Consider the following 27678-nt stretch of genomic DNA (forward strand, 5'->3'; position numbering starts at 1 on the left):
GGGTTAAATGAGGGTAATTTATGGAAAGTGCTTAGCACAATGTCTGACATATAGTATATATATTAGGGTATGCTAGGCTATGCTAACAGATAGATGCCCCAAATAAATAATGACTCGACATGTTAGTTTGAGGCATATATTTTTGGTTAGCAGGTGGCTCATCTGCAAGATTAGAAAGGGAAGAGTAGAGAAGGACTTGGCCAGGAAATTGTCATATCACTTCTGCTCTTACTCCATTGGTAAAAATTATTCATAGGGAGAATAAAGAACAGATGTTTGCTAAGCATTACAGGGAGAGTCAAGGATTAATTGAATGGAAGAAGCAGCAGTAAGAGATCAAAGATAAAGATAAAAATGTTTCACATGCCTGTAGAGATATCAGTGTCTTTAGTATAAATTAGGCACAAAGGAAGGTAAGTAGGATTGAAAGAGAAAATTTTGAATTGTGATTTGGAATACTGAATTAGATTTCCAGAAGCATATCCACTTGAGAGAGTCTTTTAGGAATTTGGAGATGCAGGATTACAGCTGGAGTGAAGAGTGCAGTGTGATAGCTTCTTTGGGAGTCATTCACATGGAACCAATGGTTATATTCCTATAACTGAATACAGTTGCTGAAAAGATGTTGCACCATTTTAACTTCCCTTATTTCTGGCACTGTTGCCACTAGTTTTGCATAAGAGCAAAAAGTCTCGTGACTTAGTAGAGTTTTCCAAAAAAATGACTAGGATGTAAAGACCTTAATGACCATCCCCTTGAAAATCAGTTCAGAATCAGCCTTAAATCATTCCCAGAGATTAAGGACACGAAAACATTCAGACATAGTATCAAAAATATTTGCCATTGGGGTTCCTGGGTGGCTCAGTTGATTAAGCCCCTGCCTTTGGCTCAGGTCATGATCTCGAGGTACTGGGATCAAGACCCACATTGGGCTCTCTGCTCAGTGGGGAGACTGTTTCCCCTTCTTTCTCTGCCTGCCTCTCTGCCTACTTGTGATCTATCTTGGTCAAATAAATAAAAAAAATCTTTTTTAAAAATTTGCCATCTATAAAGTGGGGATAATAAAAGCATCTACCTTATTAGTTGTTCTGAAGATTAAAATAAATGGCACAGGAGCACCTGGGGGGCTCATTCTGTTAAATGTCTGACTCTTGTTTGATCTCAGGGTTGTGAGATTGAGTTTTGATCTCAGGGTCATGGGATTGAGCCCAGTGTCGGGATCTGTGCTTAGCGAGGAGTCTGCTTAGGTTTTCTCTCCCTCTCTCCTTGCTCCTCCCCACCCCATGCATTCTCTCTCTCTCTCTCTTTCAAATAAATCAGTAAATCTTAAAAAAAAAAAAAAAAGATGATACAGGTAAAGTGACTAAGTGCTTGGATATGGTAAGTTCTTCTATCCTACTTACCTACCTGCAGATGATTCTCTTTATTATTACTGTACCCTTAGCCTGAATAACAACCCCAAAATATCCCCTGCCTCAGTTTTAATAAGTGTCCTTATTTTACCTTGAGAAAAGTGTCCTTGTGACTCTTAAATTAAACATCAACTCCTGATATGGTTCTTTCCAGCTTTCTACAGAAGAGCAAAGGTTCTGAAGACTTCTCTTCTCCTTAGGATATTCATGGGAAATAAAAATATCTGCTACTCAGTGGTACACTAGTTTTATCCTTAGGAAAATTGTTACTTTTGTTCTTGCTATTATGTAGCTCAGGGGTCAGGAAGAAATGTCAAGTATGTGTTTCTCTTTTGGATTTTCTTAAACTTGTATTTAGGACTTTAAAAGACTTTTGAATTCCCAGAAACCTTTGGTTCCTAGAGTATTTTACATTTATGCTACATTTTCTTCTTTGAAAGCAATTTAGAAATACCAGCTAATGGTATAATACCATGCTACTTATCTAGGTTAGTTGGCTTGTTTGTTGAATTTTTGTTTATAGTTACTCTTTTCACAGAGATATTTTCATTTAACTTCTATCCAGCCTTTAAAATTTTATATGATGTTAGTATGCAAGTACATTAAAGCAAGGTGAGCTATAATAAAGTATAAATAAATAGTTAGTACATCCATTTCATGGTGTACTGTGGAGGCTCTAAGTCTGAAAATGCTTTATTTGCTTGCTAGGAGTATAGGGGGATGTTATAGTTACACTTTATTCTCATTTTTTTCCTTAATGAAAACTGTATTAACCTAACAACTGTTAGGAAACTGACTATGGCCTTGCCACATCATATACTTCCATAGTTCCTTAGGAACGTTAATATATCATATATAGAGTCATTGCAGATTCTTTTTTTTCTCAACTAGGCTGGAACACATCTGTGGTGTAGCACGTCATTTCCTCAGGTAGGCCATTTTGTCTGTTGCAGGCCTGATGCTCTAAGTTCCTTCTTGAATGCAATGGGAACCTATTGTGGGGAGGAATGTTATCTGACATATACATATTTTAAGATTATTTTGGGGGATAAATGATAGGAATACAAAAATGGAAGCAGGAGGAGGCTGCAGCAGATCATGGTGAGTGAGAAATAAGGGAAATAGAAATGAAAGCTATAGAAATACAGGATAGAAGAGGAAAACTGAAAACATTAGGGAAAGTAAAGTTGACAAGACTTGACAATGCATTGGATATATGGAATGAGAGAAAGGAATGAGAAAGGAATCAAAGATAAATCCCTAATTTTTGGCTTGAGGTTATGCTTTTACAGAAGTGGGGAAGATCCAGGGTTTAAGTGACTACCTATAATCCGACTTCCCTGCTGCACTGGGAGCTTCTCACAGGCTGGGACCATCACATGTAAGGTGGTATTTAGCACATAGTGGACATTCAGCACATTTTTTTAAATGAATAAAGAAATATGTGGTTATCATTATGCAAAAGTAGAGTAAAACAAGCATAGAGCTCCAGTATTTCAGTTATGGCTCTAAGGGCATTGAGGCATGGTAACAGATTTTCTTCCAACTGTGAGCCTTTGTGTTATTGTTGACCCAAAATAAGTTTTGGAGGGACACATATATAAAAAGATTCAACTTGAATGAGTGAGAATATTTTGTGCTTCATCTGACATTTTACTCCTTTAACCGTCTTTTTTTTTTTTAAATTATTATTGAAATGTTCATATACAGACAAAACTATAGAGACTAGTATAATAAAACCCCACTGCTATCCATCCCACTGCTTCAGTAACTACCAACGAACAAGTTTTGTTTCATCAATATTCCCTTCCAGTCCCTTATCAGCTTATTTTGAAATAAATTCCAGACATCACACCACTTGATGGGCATGTATTTCAATAACAATTGACCTTCTAATACTTTATCGTTATGCATACATTTTAACATCCAAAAGTGATAAAAACACTATTTCCCACTGGGTTGCATGAAGATCCCACAATATAAAATGTGCCTGCACATATTTCTGTTCATTTTGCTTTGTACCTCTAGGCCTTGGTTAGAACACCTCAGATCTCTTATGTAACCGTAGTGAACTCTGTACAGCTGGTTCCTAATTTCTCTGACTTTCCCTGGCACTCCTAGAAACTTGACTATCATTTCCCTTCTCTTTTATTCACTAATTATACTGACCATTTACTAAGAGTGAGGCACTCAGCTAGGCACTTTGAGAGGTAGTAGAAGGGCTCCTGCCACCTGTAATTTGAAATATGAAAGGATGAAGGATGAAGGTAGTATGCAGACTGATAAGGTGTGATCTCTAAGGGTTAAGTGAATGCTATAGACAATAAACGTTCCAAGAACTGGGAAGAAGGAGCTCATCATTTCTGGTCAGTATGAGCAGAAAGACACCAGGGCTAAGGCAGCATTCAAATAGATCTTTAAAGAATAGTGAAGTTTTTAGGGTGGAATGCATTCCTGCGAGAATAACATACATATAGTTCAGAGGGGGAAAAAAAAAAAACCAGAATACATGGACAAGGAAATGAGTGATGGAGCAGATCAGGCAACATGCAGGTTTGTGAGAGAAGAGGGGGTAGTAGGCTGGAAAGTATTAATGGAAAGAGAAATAACATTCACATTTATTTCTTCCTTATTATGGTTGTGTTTCTAATAAAAAAAACTTAGAGAAAATCATTTTGTTTCATTTTATGGCAAAGCAAATTACATGGAGATTGCTGCTAATTAAACTAATGACTTTGACAGAAGGTGGACATGTGATGTTGTCTAAATGATATATTTATTTCTGGTTCCACTGGCTATTCTACAAAGTATATCTATTCCAGGTTTTAAATTTTATATAAACATGCATATCATGACAAGCAGAAACAAAGAAAAACCAATATTACACATTTAAATATTTTATCTCAATCTTGAGTAGTCTGTAAAAATCATCCTGATCTAAAAAACTTAAACCATAACCTAACTTTATAAAAACCCCTGATAAGCAAGAGTATTGTTACAAACCAATAAATATAAATGAAACTTAAGATTCCTAGTAGGCAAAAATTCCCTAAGAGTCTTGTACTACTATAGAAAAGACAAAACTCTGAAATAAAACTTAGTTGAGGGGTGTCTGGGTGGCTTGGGCGGCTAAGCATCCCACTCTTGGTTTTGGCTCAGGTCATGGGGTCCTGAGGTTAAGCCCCACTAAGTTTCCGTGCTCAGTGGGGAGTCCCCTTGAATATTCTTTCCCTCTGTCCCTCCCTGCAACAGCATGCTCTCTCTCTAAAATAAATAAATAAATCTTAAAAAAAAAAAATTTAGTTCCAATTTCAGGGTCCTCACTGAGGGACCTTTAATTTCACTAAGTCTGGGTTTCCTCATTTGTAAAATGTGAGAATAATAATGCCTGTCTCATGTGGTTGATGGGAATTGAATGAGAAAACCTACTACTGGCACTTAACACTCTCTAGCACTGAACAGGTCCTCAATATAACCTTTATTTCCTCTCCTCTATGAGTTTACAAGAGATATAAATCACGGGACATTTTTTCAATTTTAAAATCAGTGCTTTGGGATCCGATTTATTGACATATAATTAACATACAATAAACTGCAGATATTTATAGTGCACAATTTGATAAACCTTAACATCTGTATAAACCCAGGACACCTTCACTATAACCAAGACAATGACCATATCCATCCCAAATTTTCCCCACGCACCTTGGTAATTTTTCCTTCATTACTGTCACCCTCATGAAACTACTGACCTTCTTTCTGTCATAGTAGCTAATTTGAATTTTTTAGAATTTTACAAATATTGAATTATTATTCAATATGTGCTCTTTTCTTCTGGCTTCTGTCCCTCAGCCTGATTGTTTTGAGATTCATCATCTTTGCTACATAGATTGATAGTTCATTCCTTTTTGTTGCTGAGAGCATGCTATTGTGTGTCTATCACACATATTTACATTTTTAAACAGGCTTCAGATTGTCAGGATTTCAGGTTAGATAACATAGTTTTAAAGTATAGAACTGACAATTTTAGTTTTGTGTAAAAAAGATATTGCTCTTTTCTGTTTGCCATTTTTTTTAGTTGATTCTGCATGATGCTTTAGAAATCTAGAAAAAAATAAACATGTTAATGATTTTTATTTTTTAATTTGGGATAGTAAATACTCTATTGGAGAAAGAGCCATGGGTTGTTTCAAAAATAAAAATGATACACTGTCAGTTTTAAAAACTTAGGAAATACAGAAGAGCACAAAGAAGGAACTACAATATCATCCTAATCCCATGACTCAGAAACAGCCTCCATTAATACTGTTGACCTTTAGTCCATAAATCCCTTGACAGATAAATAGATACCAGGAAAAAAATAATTTTACAATAACATATTTGGGACTTCTACTTTCAGCTAAGATAGAATAATGGGAGCTGGATATATCCCCCACTTTAAATAACAACAACAACAAAAAAAATAGCTGCAATGTATGAAAGAGTGGTTTTCAGATATTGGACATCTGGCAGTACAGGACAGTGAACCTAGAAAAGGGGAAATCAGCAAGTTGAGCCTGACAGTTGTTCCAGCTTACTTCCTGAGAAAACTTTCTAGGCTGCAGTGCAGGGAGGGGGAATCCAGGCAGAGCCTGGTGTTCTCCCTGATTTGAGAAGACTGTGTTGGGCCACAGGAAAACCAGGGCAGTTAGAATCCAACAGAGAGCACTGGAGGGAGAACTTCACAAAGAGGAAGAGCCCTGGGTGGGGCAGGGGAGGCTGTAGAGGGTTTCCCAAGCCTTAAATCTACACCCAAGTACTGATTAGCACAAGCAGGTGAAGAAATTACCCAAGACCAGGGAAAGAAACACCAGAAGTTATCAGAGGTAACAATCCCAGAGTTTACCCAGGGCTGAGAATATTTTTTGTTCTCTTCACCCACCGTTAAAAAAATCTTTGCAATTCACAGGACATTGGGTAGTGTACTCAAAAGAAATTGCTTAAATAATTGGGGAAAATGAGTCCAAGAATAGAGGCTGCTCTGATTTAACATAAGAAGGCTTAGAAGCCAGCTTGGGAAGGATTAAATTATTTCCGACCAAACTAACCACATCTCAGAACAAAGTTAGAGAATATAAGAGTTTAAAAATATTCAGCGCTCAACAGGGAAAAAGTCACGAAAACTGATATTCAATTAAAAATTACCAGGAATTCAAAGAAGCAGGCAAATATGACCCATAATGAGGAGAAGGATTAATTAATAGAAACAGGCCCAGAAATGCTACAGATGATAGAATTCTTAGATAAGCACATTAAAACATCTCTTATAATCACATTGCATAATGTTCAAGAACCTAGAAGATAAAGCATGTTAAGTAGAGACATGAAAGATACAAAAACATATCCAAAATGAACTGCTAATAATGAATGAGGTTAAAAAAAAAAAATGCACTGCCTAAGACTTATAGTAGTTGAGACACTACAGAGGAAAAGATTGGTGAGTGAAAGTGAAGACATAAAAACCATCCAAAATGAAACACAGAGAGAAAAAAGAGTTGGGGGGAAAGAAAAAGCCTCACCAGAGAAGATATCCAGATGGTAAATAAACATGAAAAGACACTGCACATCATATTTCATCAAGAAAATGCAAATGAAAACAGCAATGAGATACCATTACACACCTACTGGAATGGTCAAAATCCAGAACATTGACACAGCAAATGATGGTGAGAATGTGGAGCAATAGAAGCTCTAACTCACTGCGGGGAATGCAAAATGGTAAAGCCACTTTGGAAGTTTCTTACAATATTAATCATACTTTAATCTTATGATCTAGCAATTATGCTTCTTGGTATTTATCCAAAAGAGCTCACGGCATTCAAAATCTACACATGAATATTTAAAACATTTGTTATAATGTTTATATTATTCATAATTATTTTTTATATTGTAATTTATATTATTCATAATTATCAAAACTTGGAAACAACCAAGCTGTACTTCAGTAGATGGTAAAAATAGAGTAATAGATAAACTGTGATATGTCTAGACAGTGGAATATTATTCAGTGTTGAAAGAAATGAACTATTGAGCCATGAAAAACCTGAGAGAAATTTGAATGCATGTTTCTAGGTGAAGGAAGACAATCTGCAACAGCTACATGCTCCTTCGTTGCAACTATATGACATTCTGGAAAAGGCAAAACTGTGGAGGCAGTGAAAGATCAGTGGTTACCAGAAGTCAGAGGGGAGAGAGAGGTGAATAGTCAGAGCACTGAGGATTTTCAGAGCAGTATAACTCTATAATGGTAGATATGTGTCATAGATTGGTGTAAACCCATGGGATGTATAACACCAGGAGAGAACTCTAAACTATGGACTTTAGGTAATAACAATATGTTAGTGTAGTTTCATCAGTTTTAATGATTGTACCAATTCAGTGGGGATGTTGAAAGTGGGAAAGATTGTGTGTGTGTGTACAGAGGGATATATGAGAACTCTCTCCGTACCTTATACTTAGTTTTGATGTAAATTAAAAAATTTAAACATTTTTTAATTTTCACATTTAAAAAATACAATCTAGGGGCGCCTGGGTGGCTCAATCCTTAAGCGTCTGCTTTCAGCCCTTCAGCTGATGTCATGATCCCAGGATCCTGGGATCGAGCCCTGCATTGAGCCCCACTTTGGGCTCCCTGCTTGGTGGGAAGCCTGCTTGTGTTCCCTCTCTCGCTGCGTCTCTCTGTCAAATAAATAAATAAAATCTTTTTAAAAAAGATTAAAAAATACAATCTTTTTTTTTTTTTTAAATCAGTTGGCTTTGGGATAACTTCAAGCAGCCACATATACAGATATTAGAGTTCTCAAAGGAGAAAGAGGAAACAAAAAAATATATTTGAAGAAATAATGGCTCAATTTGACAAAAATTTCAAGCCAACAGAACCAGGATCTTCAATGAACTCCAAGCATAAGAAATTGAAAACTACACTAAGGCATAATGAAATTACTTAAAACAAATGCTAAAGAGATGATCTTAAAAGCTGCCAGAGAAGAAGAAAAAGACACATTCCATACAGAGGAACAAAGATAAGAATGACCTCAGATTTCTGTTTGAAAATAATGCAAGCCAGTGGAGCACTGTTTAAGTACTGAAAGAAAAACAGTCAAATTAGAATTCTATACCCAGAAAAAATATCTTTCAAATAAAGGTAAAATAGTGACTGTGTTATGCATTTAAAAAATCAAAATATTCATCACCAGCAGACATACACTACAAAAAATATTAAAGAAAGTCCATCAAGCTAAAAGAAAATGATCCTGAATGGAACTCTGGATCTACACAAAGGAACCAAGAGTGCTAGAAATGATAAATAAGTGGGTAATTGCAAACGAAAATGTTTTTGATCTCTTTAAAAACAATTGAGTGTAAAGCAAATACAACAACAATGTATTTGAAGGTTTGTAACAGAAACAAAGGTAAGACATCTGACAATAATAGTTCAAAAGAGAGGGATAATGGAAGTATAGTCTTGTAAGTTTTATGTACTACATAAAGTGGTATACTGTTACTTGAAGTAGACTGGTAAGTCAAAGATGAAAACTGTAAATCCCAGAGCAAGAACTAAGAGTGCAATCAAGATAAAAAAAATCCCCAAGGAGTTACAGTTTATAAACCAAGTAAGGAGATAAAACGCCACCATTGAAATAAGGTAATGCAAAAGAAGGCAGACCAAGAGGCAAAGGCAATTCAATAAAGAAAAGATAGTCTTTTCAGCAAATGGTATTGAAACAATTAGATGTCCCTATGCAAAAAACGAATCTTTGTCTGTACCTCTCACCACACACAAAAATTATCTCAGAAGGGATCATAGACAAATGGAAAATCTAAAACTCTAAAACTTACAGAATATGACTTATGACTTATGACTTTGGTTTAGACAAAGATTTCTTAGATATGAAACCAAAAGTAATCCTTTAAAAAAAATTGGTAAGTTGGAGATTTTTCAGCTTTAAGAACTTCTGCCCTTCAGAAAACTCACCAGAAGAATGAAGAGGTGAACCATAGACTGAAAGAAAATTTTCACAAATCATTTATCTGATAAAGGACTTGTATCTACAATATATAAGGAACTCTAAAAATGCAGTAATGAGAACTCATCCTTATAAAAATGGACAAATAAGGGTCACCTGGGTGGCTCAGTTGGTTAAGCATCTGCCTTCAGCTCAGGTCATGATCTCAGGGTCTTTGGATCAAGCCCTGCATAGGGCTTCCTGATCAGCAGGGAGCCTGCTTCTCCCTCTCCCTCTGCCACTTCTGCTGTGCTCTCTCTCTCTCTCACTCTCAAATAAATAAATATTTTTTAAAATATACAAATAATTTGAAATGGCAAAAAGCACATGAAAACGAGACTCCACATCATTATTAGGGAAATGCAGATTAAAACCACAAAAAATTAAAACCATTAGAATAGGTAAAATTAAAGAGACTGACCATGCCACGTGTTGGCAAGGATGTGGAGTGACTGGAGCTCTTCTGTACTGTTTTGGGGGATGTAAAACGGTACAGTACTTCAGAAAACAGGTTGACAGTTCTTAAAAAGTTAAATACATGCTTATCATATGATCCCATCATTCCAATTCCATGAGAAAAAGAAGAAAATTCCAGTAAGATGAATTATAAATGAATATTCATAGCAACTTTATTTGTAGTAGCCCAAAACTGGAAACTACCTAAGTGTCCATGATGGACAAATAGATAAACAAATTGTGATATCTCTTTATAATGGAATGAATTGTCAAAAATAAGAACAAACTCTTGATATGTAAATAATATGGATGAATTTCAAATGCATTATACTAAGTGAAAGAAACCAGAAAAAATAGATACTGCATGATTCCATTTATATAAAATTCTTAACACTACAGATTAATCTGCAATGAGAGAAGGCCAATCATAGGTTGTCTAGGAGACAAGAAAGGGTGTGAGAGGTGATTTCAAAGGAGCACAAAGGAAGTTTTGGAAGGCAGATATGTTAATTGGTGGTGATGATGGCTTCATGGATATTGCACATTGTCAAAATTTATCAAAGTATACACTGAATTACATCTGTGCCATTTATTCTATGTCACTTACACCTCAACAAAGCTGAAAAATGAAAAAGAAAAAGTCACAAGATTAATAATAATAATAGTGATATTATATTAACAATATGCAATAATAACAATAACCATAATAATATACATTTTAAAATAATAATAATAATAAACATGCTGTGTAAGTTGTTCCTGGGCTTAGAGGAACCCTTCCAAGGGAGTGAAGACCTTCTGAAATTCTGGGGTCATTTATCAGGAAAAAGGTGGGCCTTTTGTAATTCAGCTACCCAGAGGAATTCTCTGTGTACGTGTAATTTTTTCCTCAACAGATGTTGCCTTTTTCTAAATCACAGAAAAGTTCCATCTGTGTTAGCAATGGCCTTGCCAAATCTACATGTAATCATCATCATAATTTTTTTATATGTCAATTTTATTTGATGGTAAGAAAATGAATCTTGTGAGACTAGTAGAGTTGCTAAACTTAAAAGTTTCTGTAACATGAGAAAGCAGATCATAGAGATTCCTTGAAGTTAACAGAAAATATGAAAACCACTAAGTGATCAGGTTTGTTATGCTTTTGTAAACGACATATTTCAATTTTAAATAATACCTGTTAACACTTGTTATAAAAGATAAGGAAATCAGCACATTTGTACCTCACCTTGTATGCCATTCCACACACCTTTGAGTGACGTTTTTATATTATTACTTTGACACTGCCAGAATAAAAACCTAATTGCATGAATTTTAATTATAAAACTAAAATCATGTAAAACTGTATAAATACCTTGATTCTGTATTTAAGTAGATTCAATTTTCACTACCTGCTCTTGTCTCATGATTTCTCCATCTCTAATAATTTTTCACTTCTATCTTCCTCTTTGTTAACAATTTGGATTTTTCAAGGAGGTACATCAGATATTACTTGAACTCTTGCAATCCTATCTATCATTTTTATACTTCTAGAACAAGTTGATCAGGAGTCAACTTTTTTGATTTGGAGTCACATTTTACTGTCCTAAGGCCTCTGTAAACAGATGATTGCTGCTTTCTGGCTTGAGTGTTTCCATCCAGATGGCTATATACTTCATGCAAGGGCCAATATCAATCAGTTCACTGGCACGTGACATTGCAGATTTTCTGGAGCCCAGTGTGTCCCATCAAGCAACAAACTTAAGTTATTATTTTATTTCAGGAAACTTTTCTGCTATGGTTTGAATACTCTTTGGGTCCTTACCATTGTTCTCTTCTCCAGAACACCAATTCTATGTATGTTAGATTTTCCTTTTTCATTCATATTTATCCCGGTACTCTTGACACAGTCATTTGCCACCTCATCAGATTCTTCAAGCCTAAGTGTGGCTGTGTTTTCTGTCTAAACTTGTCTTCTAGTTTTGTGGCGTCAGATGTAACTTTCATTCAACATTATTCTGTTCCTCCTCTATTTCAGTCTTAGGCCTTGCTGGCTGACGTGTCAGTAGTTTTATAATACATTGTTTTAATAAGTAGATTTCTTTTTTTTAGCTTAAAACTTTTAAAGAGAGATAATGTGGTATATAATTTATTTGAAATAATGGAGAATTGTCACTGTGAATTTTTATTGAGTTCTTTCTGCAATTTATTTTGAGGCACATATTTGCTTGCATTCTCACCAGCCTACTCCAAAATCCACCCCCCCACACACATATTTCTTTTTTCTCAAATTCCTTGTGCATGTCCCTCAGTGGTCCTTCTATGATTGTTGCTCATATTTGAATATGACATACTCATTTCAGAGAATAATATGAGCCTAGGACTGAGGTGAAGGATGAGCTGTCGAACTGTTATCTTATAATAAATAGTCTTTTACTGAATCTGTCATTTTCCTTGCTCTGGTGGGAAGTCTCCTCTCATTTTTTGGATATTCTTGATGAACTTCTTTGGTGAAGGGCCAGATAGTACATATCTTAGGCATTGTAGGCCATACAGTCTCTTTCACAACTATTCAGTTTGGGGTTGTAGCCGGTTATGGATGGAATTGTGTCCCCTTACAGTTCATAGGTCAAAGCCCTAATCCCCACTGTGGCTGAATCCAGAGAAAGGCCCTTAGGGAGGTAGTTAAGATTAAATGAGATCATAAAGGTGAGGCCTAATATAATAGGACTGGTGTCCTTAAAAGAAGAGGAAGAGACACAAGGGATGTGCATGCACAGGGAAAAGACTAGGTGAGGATAGAGTAAGAATATATCTGTGAGCCAAGGAGAAGAGAGAGGCCTTAGGAGAAACTAACTCTGCCAGCACCTTGATCTTAAACGTTCAGCCTCCAGAACTTAAGAAGACAAATTTCTCTTGTTTATTTTTTTAATTTTTAATTTTTATTTTTTTAAGTTTCTTTTCAGTGTTCCAGAATTCATTGTTTATGCACCACACCCAGTGCTCCATGCAACATGCAATATATGCCCTCCATAATACCCACCACCAGGCTCACCCAACCTCCTACTCTCCTCCCCTCCAAAACCCTCAGATTGTTTCTCCAGAATCCGCAGTCTCTCATGGTTCATCTCCCCCTCCAATTTCCCCCAACTCCCTTCTCCTCTGCAGCTCCCCATGTCCTCTATGCTATTCCTTATGCTCCACAAATAAGCAAACCATATGATAATTGACTCTCTCTGCTTGACTTATTTCACTCAGCCTAATCTCTTCCAGTCCCTCCATGTTGCTACAAAAGTTGGGTATTCATCCATAGTATATATGGACTACATCTTCCTTATCCATTCGTCCATTGAAGGGCATCTTGGTTCTTTCCACGGTTTGGCGACTGCGGCCATTGCTGCTATGAACATTAGAGTTGCAAGGGTGGTTCAGCATTCGCAAATCAATCAGTGTGATAGAACAAATCAATAAGAGAAGAGGGAAGATCCACATGGTCCTCTCAATTAATGCAGAAAAAGCATTTGACAAGATACAGCATCCGTTACTGATTAAAACACTTCACAGTATAGGGATAGAGGGAACATTCCTCAACTTCATAAAATCTATCTATGAAAAGCCCACAGTGAATATCATCCTCAATGGGTAAAAGCTGACAGCCTTCCCTTTGAGATCAGGAACACAACAAGGATGCCCACTCTCACCACTCCTGTTCAACATAGTACTAGAAGTCCTAGCAACAGCAATCAGACAACAAAGAGAAATAAAAGGTATTCACATTGGCAATGAAGAAATTTCTGTTGTTTAAGCTGCCCACTCTGTAATATTTTGTTACGGAAGCTCTGGTAGACTAATAAATAGCCTGAAAGCAACCTCAGAAAAGATGTAAACAGATGAACATGGCTGTGTTCCAATAAAACTTTATTCATGGATGATGAAATTTGGATTTCATATAATTTTCTTGTGTCACAAAATATTATTATTCATCTGATTTTTTTAACCACTTGAAAACATAAAAACTGATCTCAGCTCATAGTAGAACAAAAACAAGCAATGGTTGGATTTGACCATCAGGCACTAGTTGCAATCCCTGCACTAATGGGAAGATTGATGCAGAGTGAAGCCCAGTGAGTCACAAGCGTTTGCATTCAGATCTGACAATTGGTTATTGCCCTCTGTCCCTCACCCTCACTCACTTCTGGTGTAGAAGGTCATATGGCACGTTAGCCTGTGTATCATGAGCCCACCTCTTCAGCCTTCCTTCCATGATAGGGCACTGCACACAAGAACACTCCCTGTCTCTCTCCAACTCTCCTAGTACTGATTGTTCTAATCAAAGGATCATTGGCTAGACCTTCCACTATTGTGACACTTATTTTCAGAGAAGTCTGCATCCTGTTCGGAGTCTGAGGTTTTGGGCTGCTCTCAACACCCTTGTTTTGGCAGCGCTTTCCACTGTAATTGACTTCTGTGTTTCTAGCCTGTGGTTTAGGCTTATGGCCATTTTTTTGTTTTATTGGTGGTGGAGGCTTTGAGTTTTTTTCTTCTGTTTTCCATTATGTCTCTGGCCTTTAAGGGACTGGAGTAGAGTAAAAGATCCTTTACACACACATCTTTGAACGGAAGTCAACCAAATGCTTCTGGACAATTGAGAGTGTGTCTTTTTCTTTTGTCTGTCTTCCCAGAGCATAGCCCAGGGCTTGGTCGAGGGTAAATATCTGCAGAATCACGAATCTCAATTTTCCCCATGAAATATGTCCCCACCTCTTCTACCTACACTGGGACTGTTCTCACACATGCCATCATCATCTCTTCCTTGATGATTGCACCAGTCTCCAGACAGGCCTCTCCCATTTGGCCTTTCTCCCCTTTGGTTCATCCCCCAATTTGTAGCAGATGATGTTATTACATCACAAATCTGAGGATACCACTCAAAGAGGTGCTCTTTATTCTTAAGATAAGGTCCAGAACCAGGCACATAGGAGGCATTCAATATATATTTGTTAAATGAATGATTGTGGGGATCAGGAGCCTTAGATCACTGAGTTATGGCATCCTCATCAGCAGTTTATTACATCTTTCTTTGCGTCAGCCTTTCTGTTTATAAATACCTGTTCATAACCATAAAACAAGAGCAGGATAGTAGATGAATGTTTTACTTTATGTCAGCCAAGAGGCAGATACCAAATAGGATTAGACATGCAAGAGATTTATTGAGAAAGGGAGCAGGGAAAGGGGGGAAGAGCATCCATACGATACTGGGAGTATGACACCTGTGGGAAGGGAAATGCAAGGAGGAGACACAGTGCAGTTCTGAGAAAGGTTTGGCTAGACCAATGGGAAATCCTGTAGCAAAGTCATCTACAGAGTGTCCTGTCTCTGGCTGGGAAGAGCCTGTATTAATACCACTGCCAAGTTTACTGTCTGGGTGAGAACAGACGTTGGGAAGTTCGGCCTCAGCACTAAATGAGTGGTGGTTCCAGGGGGAGCAATAGATCTCTGAGCAGATCAGAGTAGTGCATTTTAATAACTACAACAAGTTAGGGATCCCTTTGAGTTGGGAGAGGAGGCATTAATTAAACACAAGGGGAAAAAAGTATCTTTCAGTTGTTCAAGGACTGTTTGGTTTGTGGCCTTCATATCATAAATTCATCAGCCTTCCCTTTTAAGTTTCTTCTTCCTGATCTGTTCCTTTTATCCTTTTCACTACTCATCAACACCTTTGTGTCAAGGATTCGGGAACAGAGAATCAAGAATTCAGGCCATTTTTTGGACAAACAGCAGGACCAAAAATTCTACCTCCCGCACATTTTTTTTTTTAGCCCCTTCTTTCTTTCCTTCCTTCCTAACTTCCTTCCTTCCTTCCTTCCCTTCCTCCTCCCCTCCCTCCTTTAATTGTAGCATGCAGGAAAGCATTTATACAAGTGTTTTTGCCTGAAGATGATGTTAAGTTATATTTTGGTAGATGGTAGTTTTAAAGTCCCAGACCTCCATTAACACAAACAGAACTAGTGATACTGTATTATTATCTCCTATATTTCATCTCTTAAGGGCATTTTATTAAACTATTGCATTTTCTGTGGCTTTTAAATTCAGAATGAAAAGGGTGCTCCAGAAAAGCCAACATCGTCAGTGTTTCTTCCATACCCAGAAGAAAACATGTTCTTAAGAGTCATTTTTATTTTTTAAAGCACTTAGGATTTATTCAGGAAGTTACTTGAACTGGGGCCAGACAGAAGAGCAGACCATCCAACTTCTGACATTTTCCAGGGCTGTGTGTCCAGAACGTGGTGACCCAGTTCTTCTCTATTGGCCTATATTAAGCTGAACATGTCAGGGCCTAAGTCATCAAGCTCATGAGATGTTTTGTTTTGTTTTGTTTTTAAATCAGAAAACCACTCTTATAAAGAAAATGAAGCATTAAATAAAATATGTCACTATAATTCTGAGTAATCTTAAAAGCTGGCAGTACTGGTCTATAAAAATAAGCTTGATAGCCAAGGCAAATAGGTCTCTGAAGCAGTCAAACCCTGGGGTTGCCCAAGGATGCTGGCCATGTGGTAACAGCTAAACCAAACTCTTAATTTTGATTTCTTACTTATGCACACCTAAAAGTAAGACAGGGTTATGATTACTAAAGGACAGAATTGAGGTGTAATAGAATGACTTCTTTCCATGACTTCTTAATGGTGGGCAATATTTTTAAAGTGAGAGAAAAAACTGAATACAATAGTTGGAGAGAAAGATATTTTTATGTAGATACACATAAGTGTTCCGTGTTATTTATTTAGAATGAACAGATTAAGGTCATAATGTGCCTAATCTTGTCCTAGATACTATGGATGGATGAAAGATGGTACACAGTTTTTTCAATTTAATCTTTACATTTCTATGAAATTTTTATTACCATTTCCATTTTACGTATAAGGAAACTATATCTCAGACAAGTGAGAAAACTTGCCTAAGCCCATGTAGCTAGCAAGAATTGGATTCAAGTCTCAAATCCAATATGTCTAACTCATAAACCCAACCCTTCCTTCCTTCCTTCCTTCCTTCCTTCCAGAAAGAAAGAGAGAGCATGGGAGAGAGGACAAAGTGGGGAGGAGCAAAGAGAGAGAGAGAGAGAATCCCAAGCAAACACCATGCTCAACACAGAGCCAGCTGTGGGGCTTGATTCCATGACCCCAATATTATGACCTGAACCCAAATCAAGATTCAGATGCCCAACCAGCTGAGCCACTCAGGTGCCCCTAAATCCAGCTCTTTATAATATACCATAATGGCTTAAAAGAAATAGAGAAAGGCAGGTCTTAATTTTCCAAAATTTGGAAATTTCCAAAATTCAAAATTTGCTCATCTTCATCAATGTGACACCTTAATGGACCAGGTTGCCCAAAGCAAAACCTGAAAACCATCTAAGATGCCTCTCTTTTTTCCTCTCTCTCCCTGCTCTAAATCCCCTCCTAACTATTATTCATTAATACCATGTCTTCATACATAGTCTAGTTCAGATACTTTAATTTCATTTGGTCTTGATCGACTACAACAATCCCCTGACTCCTGCCCATTTCTTCTTCCCTTAGCCCATCTTTTCATACAGCTTCCAGACTTACTATTACACAGTCAACTCTGTTGGAGTCCATATTACTCATAGAAATCATTCCCAACTCCTTACTATAGTATAAAAAACTCTTTTATTATCTTGCCCATTCCTATCTTTCTAATTCCATCACTTTACACTCTTCCCCATCACTGATGTACAGTAATATCAGAATATTTGCATTAGACCAAACATTCATGATCTCTGCCCCCTTCCATTGTATATGTTCTTCTTATTTTTTCTCTCTCTCCCTCTTATTTTTTCCAGTGAGATTATTCTTTGAGAGCCATCTTGAATATTATTCTCTATATGAACATCCTTTGATTCTCTTCGTGAGGTCCACTGAACCTTTCTCTGTGCAACCATTATGCCGTGCATACACCTATTATCGGTATGCTTGTTCCATAGGATAGCCTTGTCATTATGGGGCTGTCTTCTGCTGTAGACTGGGAGCTCATTCAAGTCAAGAATATAGTTTCATTCAAATCCAGCTTGATTTCCAACAACGTTACCCAAAAGTAGTGGAATTCTTTCCAGTACTAACTTTAAGGTGTTCTTAAATGTTAACTGCACTTACCTAAGTTAGTTAATTCTATATTGAAACACATTCTTCACAGAATAGCTTTCTACTTGGTTTACATGTTTATGTCTTATATCTTCTAGATGGTCAAACTCTGGAGTCTTTTACTCACCCATATATTGTCTTGAGGTGAATGAATCAGCCCTCTTGTAAAGCTAGATAACTGGGCCAACACACTCAAAGTATTTCTCACTGGGCCTATGATATTATTTGGCTAGGAGATCTGTGTTTAAATAATGAAACCAAATACTCTTTATGATTATTAAATAATTCCAAACTAAATAAGAAGAAAAAATGTTTGTTTTTGAGTTAATTCATATTCTTATTTCTCCATTTCTGACAGATTAATTCATTGGCTTTGCATTCACTGTTCTATTGTTTTAATTTGAGTGTCTCATAACATAATATTATTACTCATAACATAATATGTTATTACTACCTGGTAAATACTTGTGTAAGTATAGTCATTAGTTTTCAATTCTTCTAACAAAATTTAATGAAAATTCATAGGATCCATACTTTATAGTATTGCGTTAATGTTCCCAGAATAGTAGTGACATCTTCTAGAAGGAAGAGTAAAGAGCTGGTATGTTGGGGTCAATGTGGGGAAAGTAAAAGTCCAATGTCTAAGTTGGAACAGGATGGCATAAAGGGAGGACCTAAAGGGAGGGACACAGGAAGTCTGAGCAAGCAGGACAAGAAGACCTATATTTTTGGTTCATGGTCCACAGACAAGGCTAGTTGTCCCAGTGGCCACATGCTCAGCTGCTGCTTTCATACAGGTCCTAGCAAAACCTGCCTTGAATCAAAGGATTGGTCAACTTTGCCTAGGAGACTGGTTATACAGAAATGGAAATTTTTAGGTCCTTGGTTTTTTTTTTTTTTTTTTTCCCCCAGTTCTGGAAAACTTACTTCAAATATTTATCCAGATGCAAAATTCCTTGGATCATTGTTTAAAATGAACTTTATTAACTAAACTGGATCCAGGAAAATTCTGTAATCAGTTTTGTTATTAAGAAACTTAATTTTTATTTAATGCATTCCTTTCTTCCTTCATTTATTCATTTCTGGGACTTAGTCCAAATCTTATATAAAACATACACAGAAAGAGAGAAAACAAGTGGCCTCTTTATATAAACTAATCAAGAAGGAAATGAAGCCACCCAAATGTGGCCTATGCCATCTGTGGTCTGCGATAAATAGCAAAACTGCAGTCATGTTTTTTCTTTAAATGTTAACTGTAAAATATAAAATCCTTTTTATTAACACCAGATGTCAAGAATGCTTATTAAAATGCCATGGTTTATTAAATAACATCATTTTAGACTCACTAAGCTAGTAAAGACTGTTTTTTTTTTGCATTTAGATTAAACATCTAAAATTATATATTACTTACCAGATCTACTCAAATATGTGAATACTAATATATATACACCCAAATTTAAATTTAGAAGTAGAAAGATTTATACATCATGGGTTGAACCAAAATGTTTTTAAATCTGGAAAAGTAGATTTTCATGTGGCTGTTATGTTTAAAATTCATTGAGATTTTTGTATGCACTGAAATAAGCATTATTATGTATCTCGGGTCTAGAAGAAATCAAGGAAGATCAAATAAAAATAAAGCGTAGATCTAAAATTGTGTATTCTCTCTATTGTTTTTATTGCATTTGCGGAGGGGGGGCTTTCATTGCATAGGAAATGGTGAGGAAGTTGATAACTTCTGTTTCTCCACATACCCCACCAACTAAGAGTCACTTCAGTCTTTTCTCAACCTGAGTCAAAGAAAAAATTGCTTTGAGAATTAGATAGGAAAAGTATACAGAATTTTTGCAGAAATAAAAAGTTTTGGAAACTTCTCTGGAATATTTTGAATTTAAATTTAAAGTCAATATTGAGAGTTCAGCATGGTGATAAAAGAACATAATATTTTCATTTTTTTCTTCATGAACTGATACATTGGTTGAAACTCTCTGTAAGTAAGACTCCTTTAAATGACTCAAATTATAGATTTAATGCTTAGCATATTTTCTTTTCTCTTTAATTTTTACATATAGTTTGTACATGACCTATTAGGTAGCTAACATGAGGATTAGGAAAAGTTTTTTTGAGAGATAAATTCACTTACATCAGTGTCAGTCATCCTTAATTTATCTAGGCCAAAGTCAGTGTGTAATACTCACATCCCTTCTATTTGTCCAAGGAAACCAACTTTCTAGTAATGATCTGGTGATTAGTTTTATTTGGTCATTGCTACTTAGACATTCTTCTGTGGTGTTTAAATCAGGGTCACCTCTGAATATAATTTATTGAGGTTGAAACTAGCGGGTGTATTCTGGACAAAGTAAAGAGGCTTTGGGGTTTATTTAAGAGTTTATTTACTCTGGTATTTTGTCTGCTACTTTGGGTTTTAAAGGTTTACAATTACAGTGTTAGGAACAAATATGCCCTCTGTGTTTCAGGAGCAACAGGTGTTGGATATAGCTTTCAGATTTCTCTCGGACAGTAGTAGTTAATGTATTTATTGATTTGATGGATCATCATGTGCCCCAAGGACCATAGCCTCCCCCCAAAATTATCTGGATATTTGATGATTATCTGGTATTGTTCTGTTCATTTAATCTGCATATTTGTCTGTGTGGGCAAGGGATACTTATCTGGGTAAATTTGTTCCAAAAAGCAATTGCGTTTTAAATCCAGCCGTATCATAAAACAATTCCTAAAATGCTGTTATTCTTAGACTGTGTGAACATGGATTTATAATTATTATGGCTTTAGAGGTATTAAAAACTTAATACCTTCTGGAAGATCTCCCCAAATGAGGCAGAAGACTCTTAAACTTAATTCAAAGGAATTTACTATAATTTTTCCATAGGATAGAATAATCCTAACAGTTCTAGAGTTCCTAATCTGCAGCTTTGATGACTTACCTGCCCCCAGCCATCTATACAACAGAGATGAACTGTCAAGCACCCAGCATGTGTGTTTCTATATATTGACCAAGCACTCAACAACCCATTGGTAGTCTAGAAACATTTTATCTAACTAACTTGGCATCAGTGAATGACATCCCACATTCGGTTCTAAAGTGTACCCTTCTTGTGTTTCTGAAGCTGACTATAATCTAATGCTAACTTTAGGTGAGTATAAATAATTATCTCCAAGTTAGTATCATTTCCTTTATTAACTGCCCATAAGTCACATTTTAGTTCTTAGAGATAGTCTATCAATGTGATATATTGCCAGGGCCTAAAGGGGTTTGAGTTACAATAGAATATATGCATCTAGAGATTTTTTATGTGTCTTTTTTAATTGTAGAAAAATATGCATATCATAAATTTGTTGTCTTAACCATTTTAATTATACACTTTAGTGACATAAGTATTCACATTGCCATGCAGCCCTCACCACCTCTATCTCCAGAACTGTTTTCATTTTGCAAAACTGAACCCTGTACCCATTAAATAGCTTCCCATTTCCTCCTTCTTCAAGCCCCTGGCGTCGTGATTTTTAATGAAAATTATTATGTTAAAATATTGCTGTATGTCTATAAGGAAATATATGCTCTCCATCACATTTATAAATGTTTAGAACTGACATATTCTAGAAAATACATACAAATAAATATAATTAATAATAAATATTTATTTATTTATTCATTTATTTACTTATTCTTTGCCACATCAGCTTTCCTGGGAAATGAGTGTCAATACCTCTGCTTCTAACTTTTCATGTACTATTTAAATGGTTATTATGTTAGGGTTCATTTTTAAATACCTCTGAAATCTTTGAACTTCAGTAATATTTTCCAAATACATTCAGTTTTCAAGAGCACTAATTTTTGTTGTGCTAATCTTAGGTATTTAATTTCTACATTTTTTTCTCATCAGGGCACTCACAATTAATATTTTTCATATTTCCATATCAATTTTTATATTTATCAGATTCAAATTCTATATGTCTTTAATGTAACATTTTATAGTTAGAGCTGTATAATAATCAACCATACTTAATCAAATAATCTGTTTTATCTGGGAATCCCTCTTGCACCTAGGTTGTATCAATTTATTTTGGAATCAGGTAATCTAACTTCTAATTTTTCTGTGAAGGATTATTTCTTATTAACATCTGAGTAGCTATGTTAGCACTCAATCTGAAGGAGTGGATGAGGAGGCCTACTTAATAGGTTTTGTTTTCTTTATAAGCCCTCAGGCTGAAATTTCTCTGTGGTAGTTTCTCATAAGTGAGAATTCTTAAACAGTTCAGGTTGAATTCTACTGGGTTATTTCTTTGTATGATGACTAAAACATTATTATGATGCTTAAAGGATATTTAGATATTTAGAAGATAACTGTTCATGTAAGTTATTTTACTTTCTAATTTTATTCTACATGCTATTCTAAATTAAATAATCATTTACTAAATTTGCTTCCAGACCAAGTCAGAACCATCTAAATATGCTATACTACTACTAAGTAAATAAATAAATATGCTAAGCTACCATCTGCTGTCAGGTTGGGTTCTTTCTAGAGCAGTAAGTAGTCACCTTCTTGTTATTACCTGAGAAGTGTGGAGAGAACTTTTCCTCCTCATTGTGAGAGTGTCTGAAGTTTTACTGTTAAGAGGCCAATACTTGGTGTGTATTGTCAGATGGTACTCTTTAAACTGCAGAGATCCTTGGGAAAATTGACTCTTTTGTAGATTTGTTGTACCCAGATAAGTATGAGCAGAGACATAGAGTAGAGTGAGAAGAAGAGAGAATAAAAAATGGGCTGGGTAGGAACTGCGATATCAAGGACAAAGCTTTAACTGCATCAGTATTTTGCCTCCTTCATGCCTGACTCCTGTAGAGTATCATTTACTGGATGCTTTGAAAAAACTGGTAAAATACCAGTCTTTGTTTTTTGGAATTTATACTTCAGAAAAATCAACAAATGTTCATCATATGTCTCTTCTACACCACACTTGCTACTCAGCACATCACATGAATTATTTTATTTACTCCTGAAAGCAACCCCATTTGACTGACAAGGAAGTGAGGTTTGGAGAAATTTGGCAACTTTCTGAAGGTCATGTAGCTAGTCACTGTCTTTTCCGATTGCTAAGCATATGATCTTAAGCATGTGATCTAAACTGTATTTATTCTTAGGACAATGGGGAACAGTTTTACAAGGAATGACATGATGAAATTGTATTTTGGAAGGATCACACTGGGTGTGAATAGTTTGGAGAGGAATAAGACTAGAATCCGGCTAGAAATTAGGAAACTATTACAGTTATCTAAGCAAGGCCTGAATGTTGCTCAGAGGTGGAAATAGGAATGAAAAGAAGTAGATGGATTTAGGCAAGATTTGGGAGTAGGCATCAACAATTTAACTAGAAGGACAGGAAAGAGTCGGGATGATCTTTGGGTTTCTGATTTGAGCAACCAGGTAGATACCTATTTTAGTCAGTTCAGGCTGCTATAACAAAAATGCTAAAGACTAGGTGGCTTAAACAGCAAACATTATATCTCAAGATCTGAAGGCTGGAAGTCTAAAATTAGGGTACTGGCAGATTCGGGGACTGGTGAGAGCCTGCTTTGTGGCTTGCAAATCACCATCTTCTTGCTGTGTCTTCACCTACAGAGAAAGAGCTCTGAGCTCTTCATCTTCTTAAGAGTACCACCCCCATCTTGGAGGATCCACACCTATGATCTCATCCAAACCTAAATACCTCCCATAGGCCTCCCTCCACATACTTTCACATTGGGGATTATGCTTCAATGTATGAATTCGGTGTTGGGGTGGGTGGGGAGCACACAGTCAGTCCATAGCAATGGTCAAGCCATTCAGTAAGATGGGAACACAGAAAAAGGATCAGTGTGACCCTGGGTGTGCATGTAAGGGGGTGCATAATGTTGGGCTTTGAACACATGGAATTTGCGGTATCTGTGAAATGTCCCAAAGCAGATGTCCAGTAAGAGTTTCCTCTATTCGCCTGGAGCTCAAGGTTAGAGATATGGTCAAGGCATAAATCTGGAGTTATCAGAATATGGATGAAAAGTAGATGAGAAAATGCAGAGTGGAAAAAATGCAGAGTGAGAAAAGAAGGCCCTGAGCAATGCTTGACAAAACAAAATAAAACAAAAGTAAGTGAAATCAACATATAAGAGGGCACAAGTGAAAAAGGAGCCCACCAAGAAAATAAGAAGGAGCAGGTAGAGAAATAGAATAGAAAGCAGGGAGAGTGTGAGAAAACAAAATCCCAGAAAGATAAATTTAGAAAGGAGAAGTGCTCAGCTGCCTTGGCTGTTGGAGTGTTACAGAGAAAGTGGGGTAGGGACTGATTTTAGCACAAAGGAGGTTGTTGGTGACACAAGGACAGTGGAGTAGAAGATAAAAACAAGACTTGAGTCTTTTGGTCACAAAATGGACGTAGAATAACGTGAATTTTTATATAATGTAAAAAAGAACAAACTTAACACATTTTCCTTGTAAATAAACGTTTTAATTATGTTTATTATCCCAAACAATTTATTCAGTCTAAAATTATTCAATCCTAATACCCTTGTGGCATTTTATTTTCATTTATGGAGGTCATTCGTTCCAATTTTACAATCTGATATTTTTTCAAACTTGATGATGTTATTATTGATGAAAGCAGTGTAATTTTGAGATACTAAGATGTGATTTCTTTCTTTTTTTTTTTTTTTTTTTTTTTTTTTTTTTTTTTACAGGTTCTCTCTGACAAACAACACAGAGAGAGAGCAGGTAAGTCTTCTTGAAAGGATGTTTTACTCTATTTGCTTATCAAAGTTGTTTGAAGAGCCTTGCCCAGTCACTATAAATTTAAGCATCCCATGAGTTTTGCTGAATAATCGATAGTCACAGTATGATGTTAAATTAGAGTATGTCCTACATCTTTTTTTTTTTTTTTTAAATCTTTTTTTTTTTTAAAGATTTTATTTATTTATTTGTCAGAGAGAGAGAGCAAGCACAGGCAGACAGAGTGGCAGGGAGTCAGAGGGAGAAGCAGGCTCCCCGCAGAGCAAGGAGCCCGATGTGGGACTCGATCCCAGGATGCTGGGATCATGACCTGAGCCGAAGGCAGCTGCTCAACCAACTGAGCCACGCAGGCATCCCTGTCCTACATCTTGAAGCCTGGATAAGTTCACTTAGTTTTTCACTAGGTGTCATGCAGCCCATATTAGGGTTTAATCCCCATTTTTGGTTTTACCCAGAATGAAATACCTTTCCATAGCCAGTCCTTATCTTGAAACATATAGTATAGATTTAATAGGAACTAAATAAAATATTGCACCTATGAGGAACAACTGCTTAGAATATGAATCCTCTTGACAATAATGAAGAGTAGCAATTTTTTTTTTTTTGTATAGCTTCCGTATTTGGAAATGTTCTGTGTAAATCAGTGTTTTGCATCTTAATTTATTTAATCTCTTATTTAAATGACTACATAAAATAATAGCTAACCTCTCTCTGAACCACCACTTCCTACCAACTGTGTAGTATGTGTTGTACTATTTGAAGTTTTTTTTTTTTTTTTTTTTTTTTTGCGCAATCCTTGTGGATACATCACTTTGAATCTTCTTGTTTTTCCTTACTTTATATGGTCACTTAAATTCTTATACACAGATGGAAACCACTTCAAAAACTTTGTGGTTCCACATATTATTCTTTTTATATTATATTAAGATTATATGCATTTGGGTAGTTCAATGTAAAATTAAAATTTCTTTCGTCTGAGTTTATATCTATAAGCCTGTTTTTTAAATAATCTTGTCAAATAATGCCACTAATTATAATCGTCTCATGCTGCCCTCACTTATATTGGTGACCCTCATTGTTTCCATTTTCAAATGCTCCTTTTTCTTTAATTGTTGGAAAACCATATTCACAAACCCAAGATCTCAGCTTCAGTTCAGATTGGATCAGTATCAGCACTAGATCTTTGGGATATAGTCATCTGCTGTGCTGTCTCTTAGGAGATTTGCAAGGGAACCTTTACACTGGACCACAGGGCAAAGTGGCTGGCTGGAATTTTGTAATGAAAATGTCTTGAGTGAGACAGCTGGGACAGCTCTGCTACTAAAGCCAGCAAACAGATTTTGCCCCGCCATTCTGCGAAATTCTTGTAGCATCAAGTATTTATAATTTTGTCCATATTCACTTATTATATTTGAGATTCTAATAGTACTAAACCTCAACCACCCAAAGCCTAAGTGGAAAATAAGCAAAGCCTTTTCAAGATCGTGTGAGTGTGTCCCAATAGTAAGTACTTAGAACCCTCTGTGCTTCATCTCTCTCGTTGAAATTCCAGCCTGAATTCAAGGAGTTGATACTACATTTAGGTCAGCAAAGAACATGCAGACCTCCAGAAATGACCAAATGAGGGACTGACAGAAATGAGCAGCATCTGAATTTTAAGACAAATAGTTACCCATGGAGATTTGATAACTAGAATAAGTTCGATCTATTTTCTTTTTATCATAAGCATATCCAACTTAAGATAATTTCCATCATAGAAAAGCTAGAGTTAAGGGAATAAATAATAAAAGAAAAAAAAAAACTGCAGTTAATTCCTGGCTAGAAATGGCAAGTAGTTTTCTAACAAATCTCCAATGAGGAGGTTCAGTTCGGTGGCTCTGATGTGGTGAGAAGTACCAGATTGGATGTGGAGCTTATCTGTGAATATTCAGGTATCATGCAGTGGGGGTTCAGTCGACCAGAGACTACATTTTTAGCCGCTTATCCATTCCACCAGCTAGTGTTTCATTTTGACAGAAATTTTAAAAAATTGAATAGGCAAGCGGGCCAGCAGAAACTAGGAAAGAGTCAAATCACTTCTCACATAAATATTTATGGAAAGTACTCTGGGAGTAGGAAATATTGGTGAAGGATGTCTTAGAACAATTTTTCTGCACATGTAAATCAGAGGAGAATTTTTGAAGCCTAATTCAAATTTCCATGCAAATGTAAAACAGTCCATAAATTTGGGTTTTTTTCAATTATAGTTGTCCTCTTTTTTTTCAATCTCCTCTTTCAAATTAAATTATTTTCACAACTTAAATATTTAATGATCATTCCTTCCTGCTGTTTGTAAAATGTGAAATGGGCTCCCCTCACTTCTAATTTGGCCCCCTATGATGGTTTCTTGATTGGAGTATCTGGGAGCTTCTCTCTATATGTATGTTTTACCTGAGATGTAATAGAGCAGCCAGTTGGAAGATCTATTGGCAGCTGTTTAGTATATACAGATGTAAGGTGTAATGGGACATCAGAGAAGGATGTGACTGTGATCAAGGCTCTGTTTGTCCTTGTAAGGTGACTTCTGATGATTCTTTCTTGTGTGTTAAAGTGGCCTATCCTCATTTTCCTCTGGTCTTAGACACTGGTGAGGGATAAATGCAGAACCCAAAGCAATAGCAATCTTGAGCCAAAAAGCTGAGGTACAATGATGTGGTCTAAAGGCCAGCCAGTATTATCGCTTTTATTACTAGATTAAGAGAGGGTATCACAGGATAGCCACACTCTTTTCCTAAGTAGTTTAAACTGTCCATCAGGGCTAAGATATCTCAGCCTAGTGAAGGAGGAAACATGTGCTATGGTA

At 36.2% G+C, this 27678-nt stretch overlaps 1 protein-coding gene across 2 annotated transcripts in view; it reads left to right on the forward strand.

Moving 5' to 3' along the window:
* Positions 1-27678, forward strand: part of STARD13 (StAR related lipid transfer domain containing 13) — a 522962-nt gene that overhangs the window by 193319 nt on the left and 301965 nt on the right. For both annotated transcript variants that reach the window (XM_059144444.1, XM_059144447.1), the window contains exon 4: positions 24788-24821. In XM_059144444.1, the coding sequence (XP_059000427.1) occupies positions 24788-24821 (34 nt within the window). The remainder of the gene's footprint in view (positions 1-24787; positions 24822-27678) is intronic.

Source organism: Mustela lutreola, chromosome 13 (genome assembly GCF_030435805.1).
Source record: "Mustela lutreola isolate mMusLut2 chromosome 13, mMusLut2.pri, whole genome shotgun sequence".
In the NCBI taxonomy this organism is placed as follows: Eukaryota; Metazoa; Chordata; class Mammalia; order Carnivora; family Mustelidae; genus Mustela; species Mustela lutreola.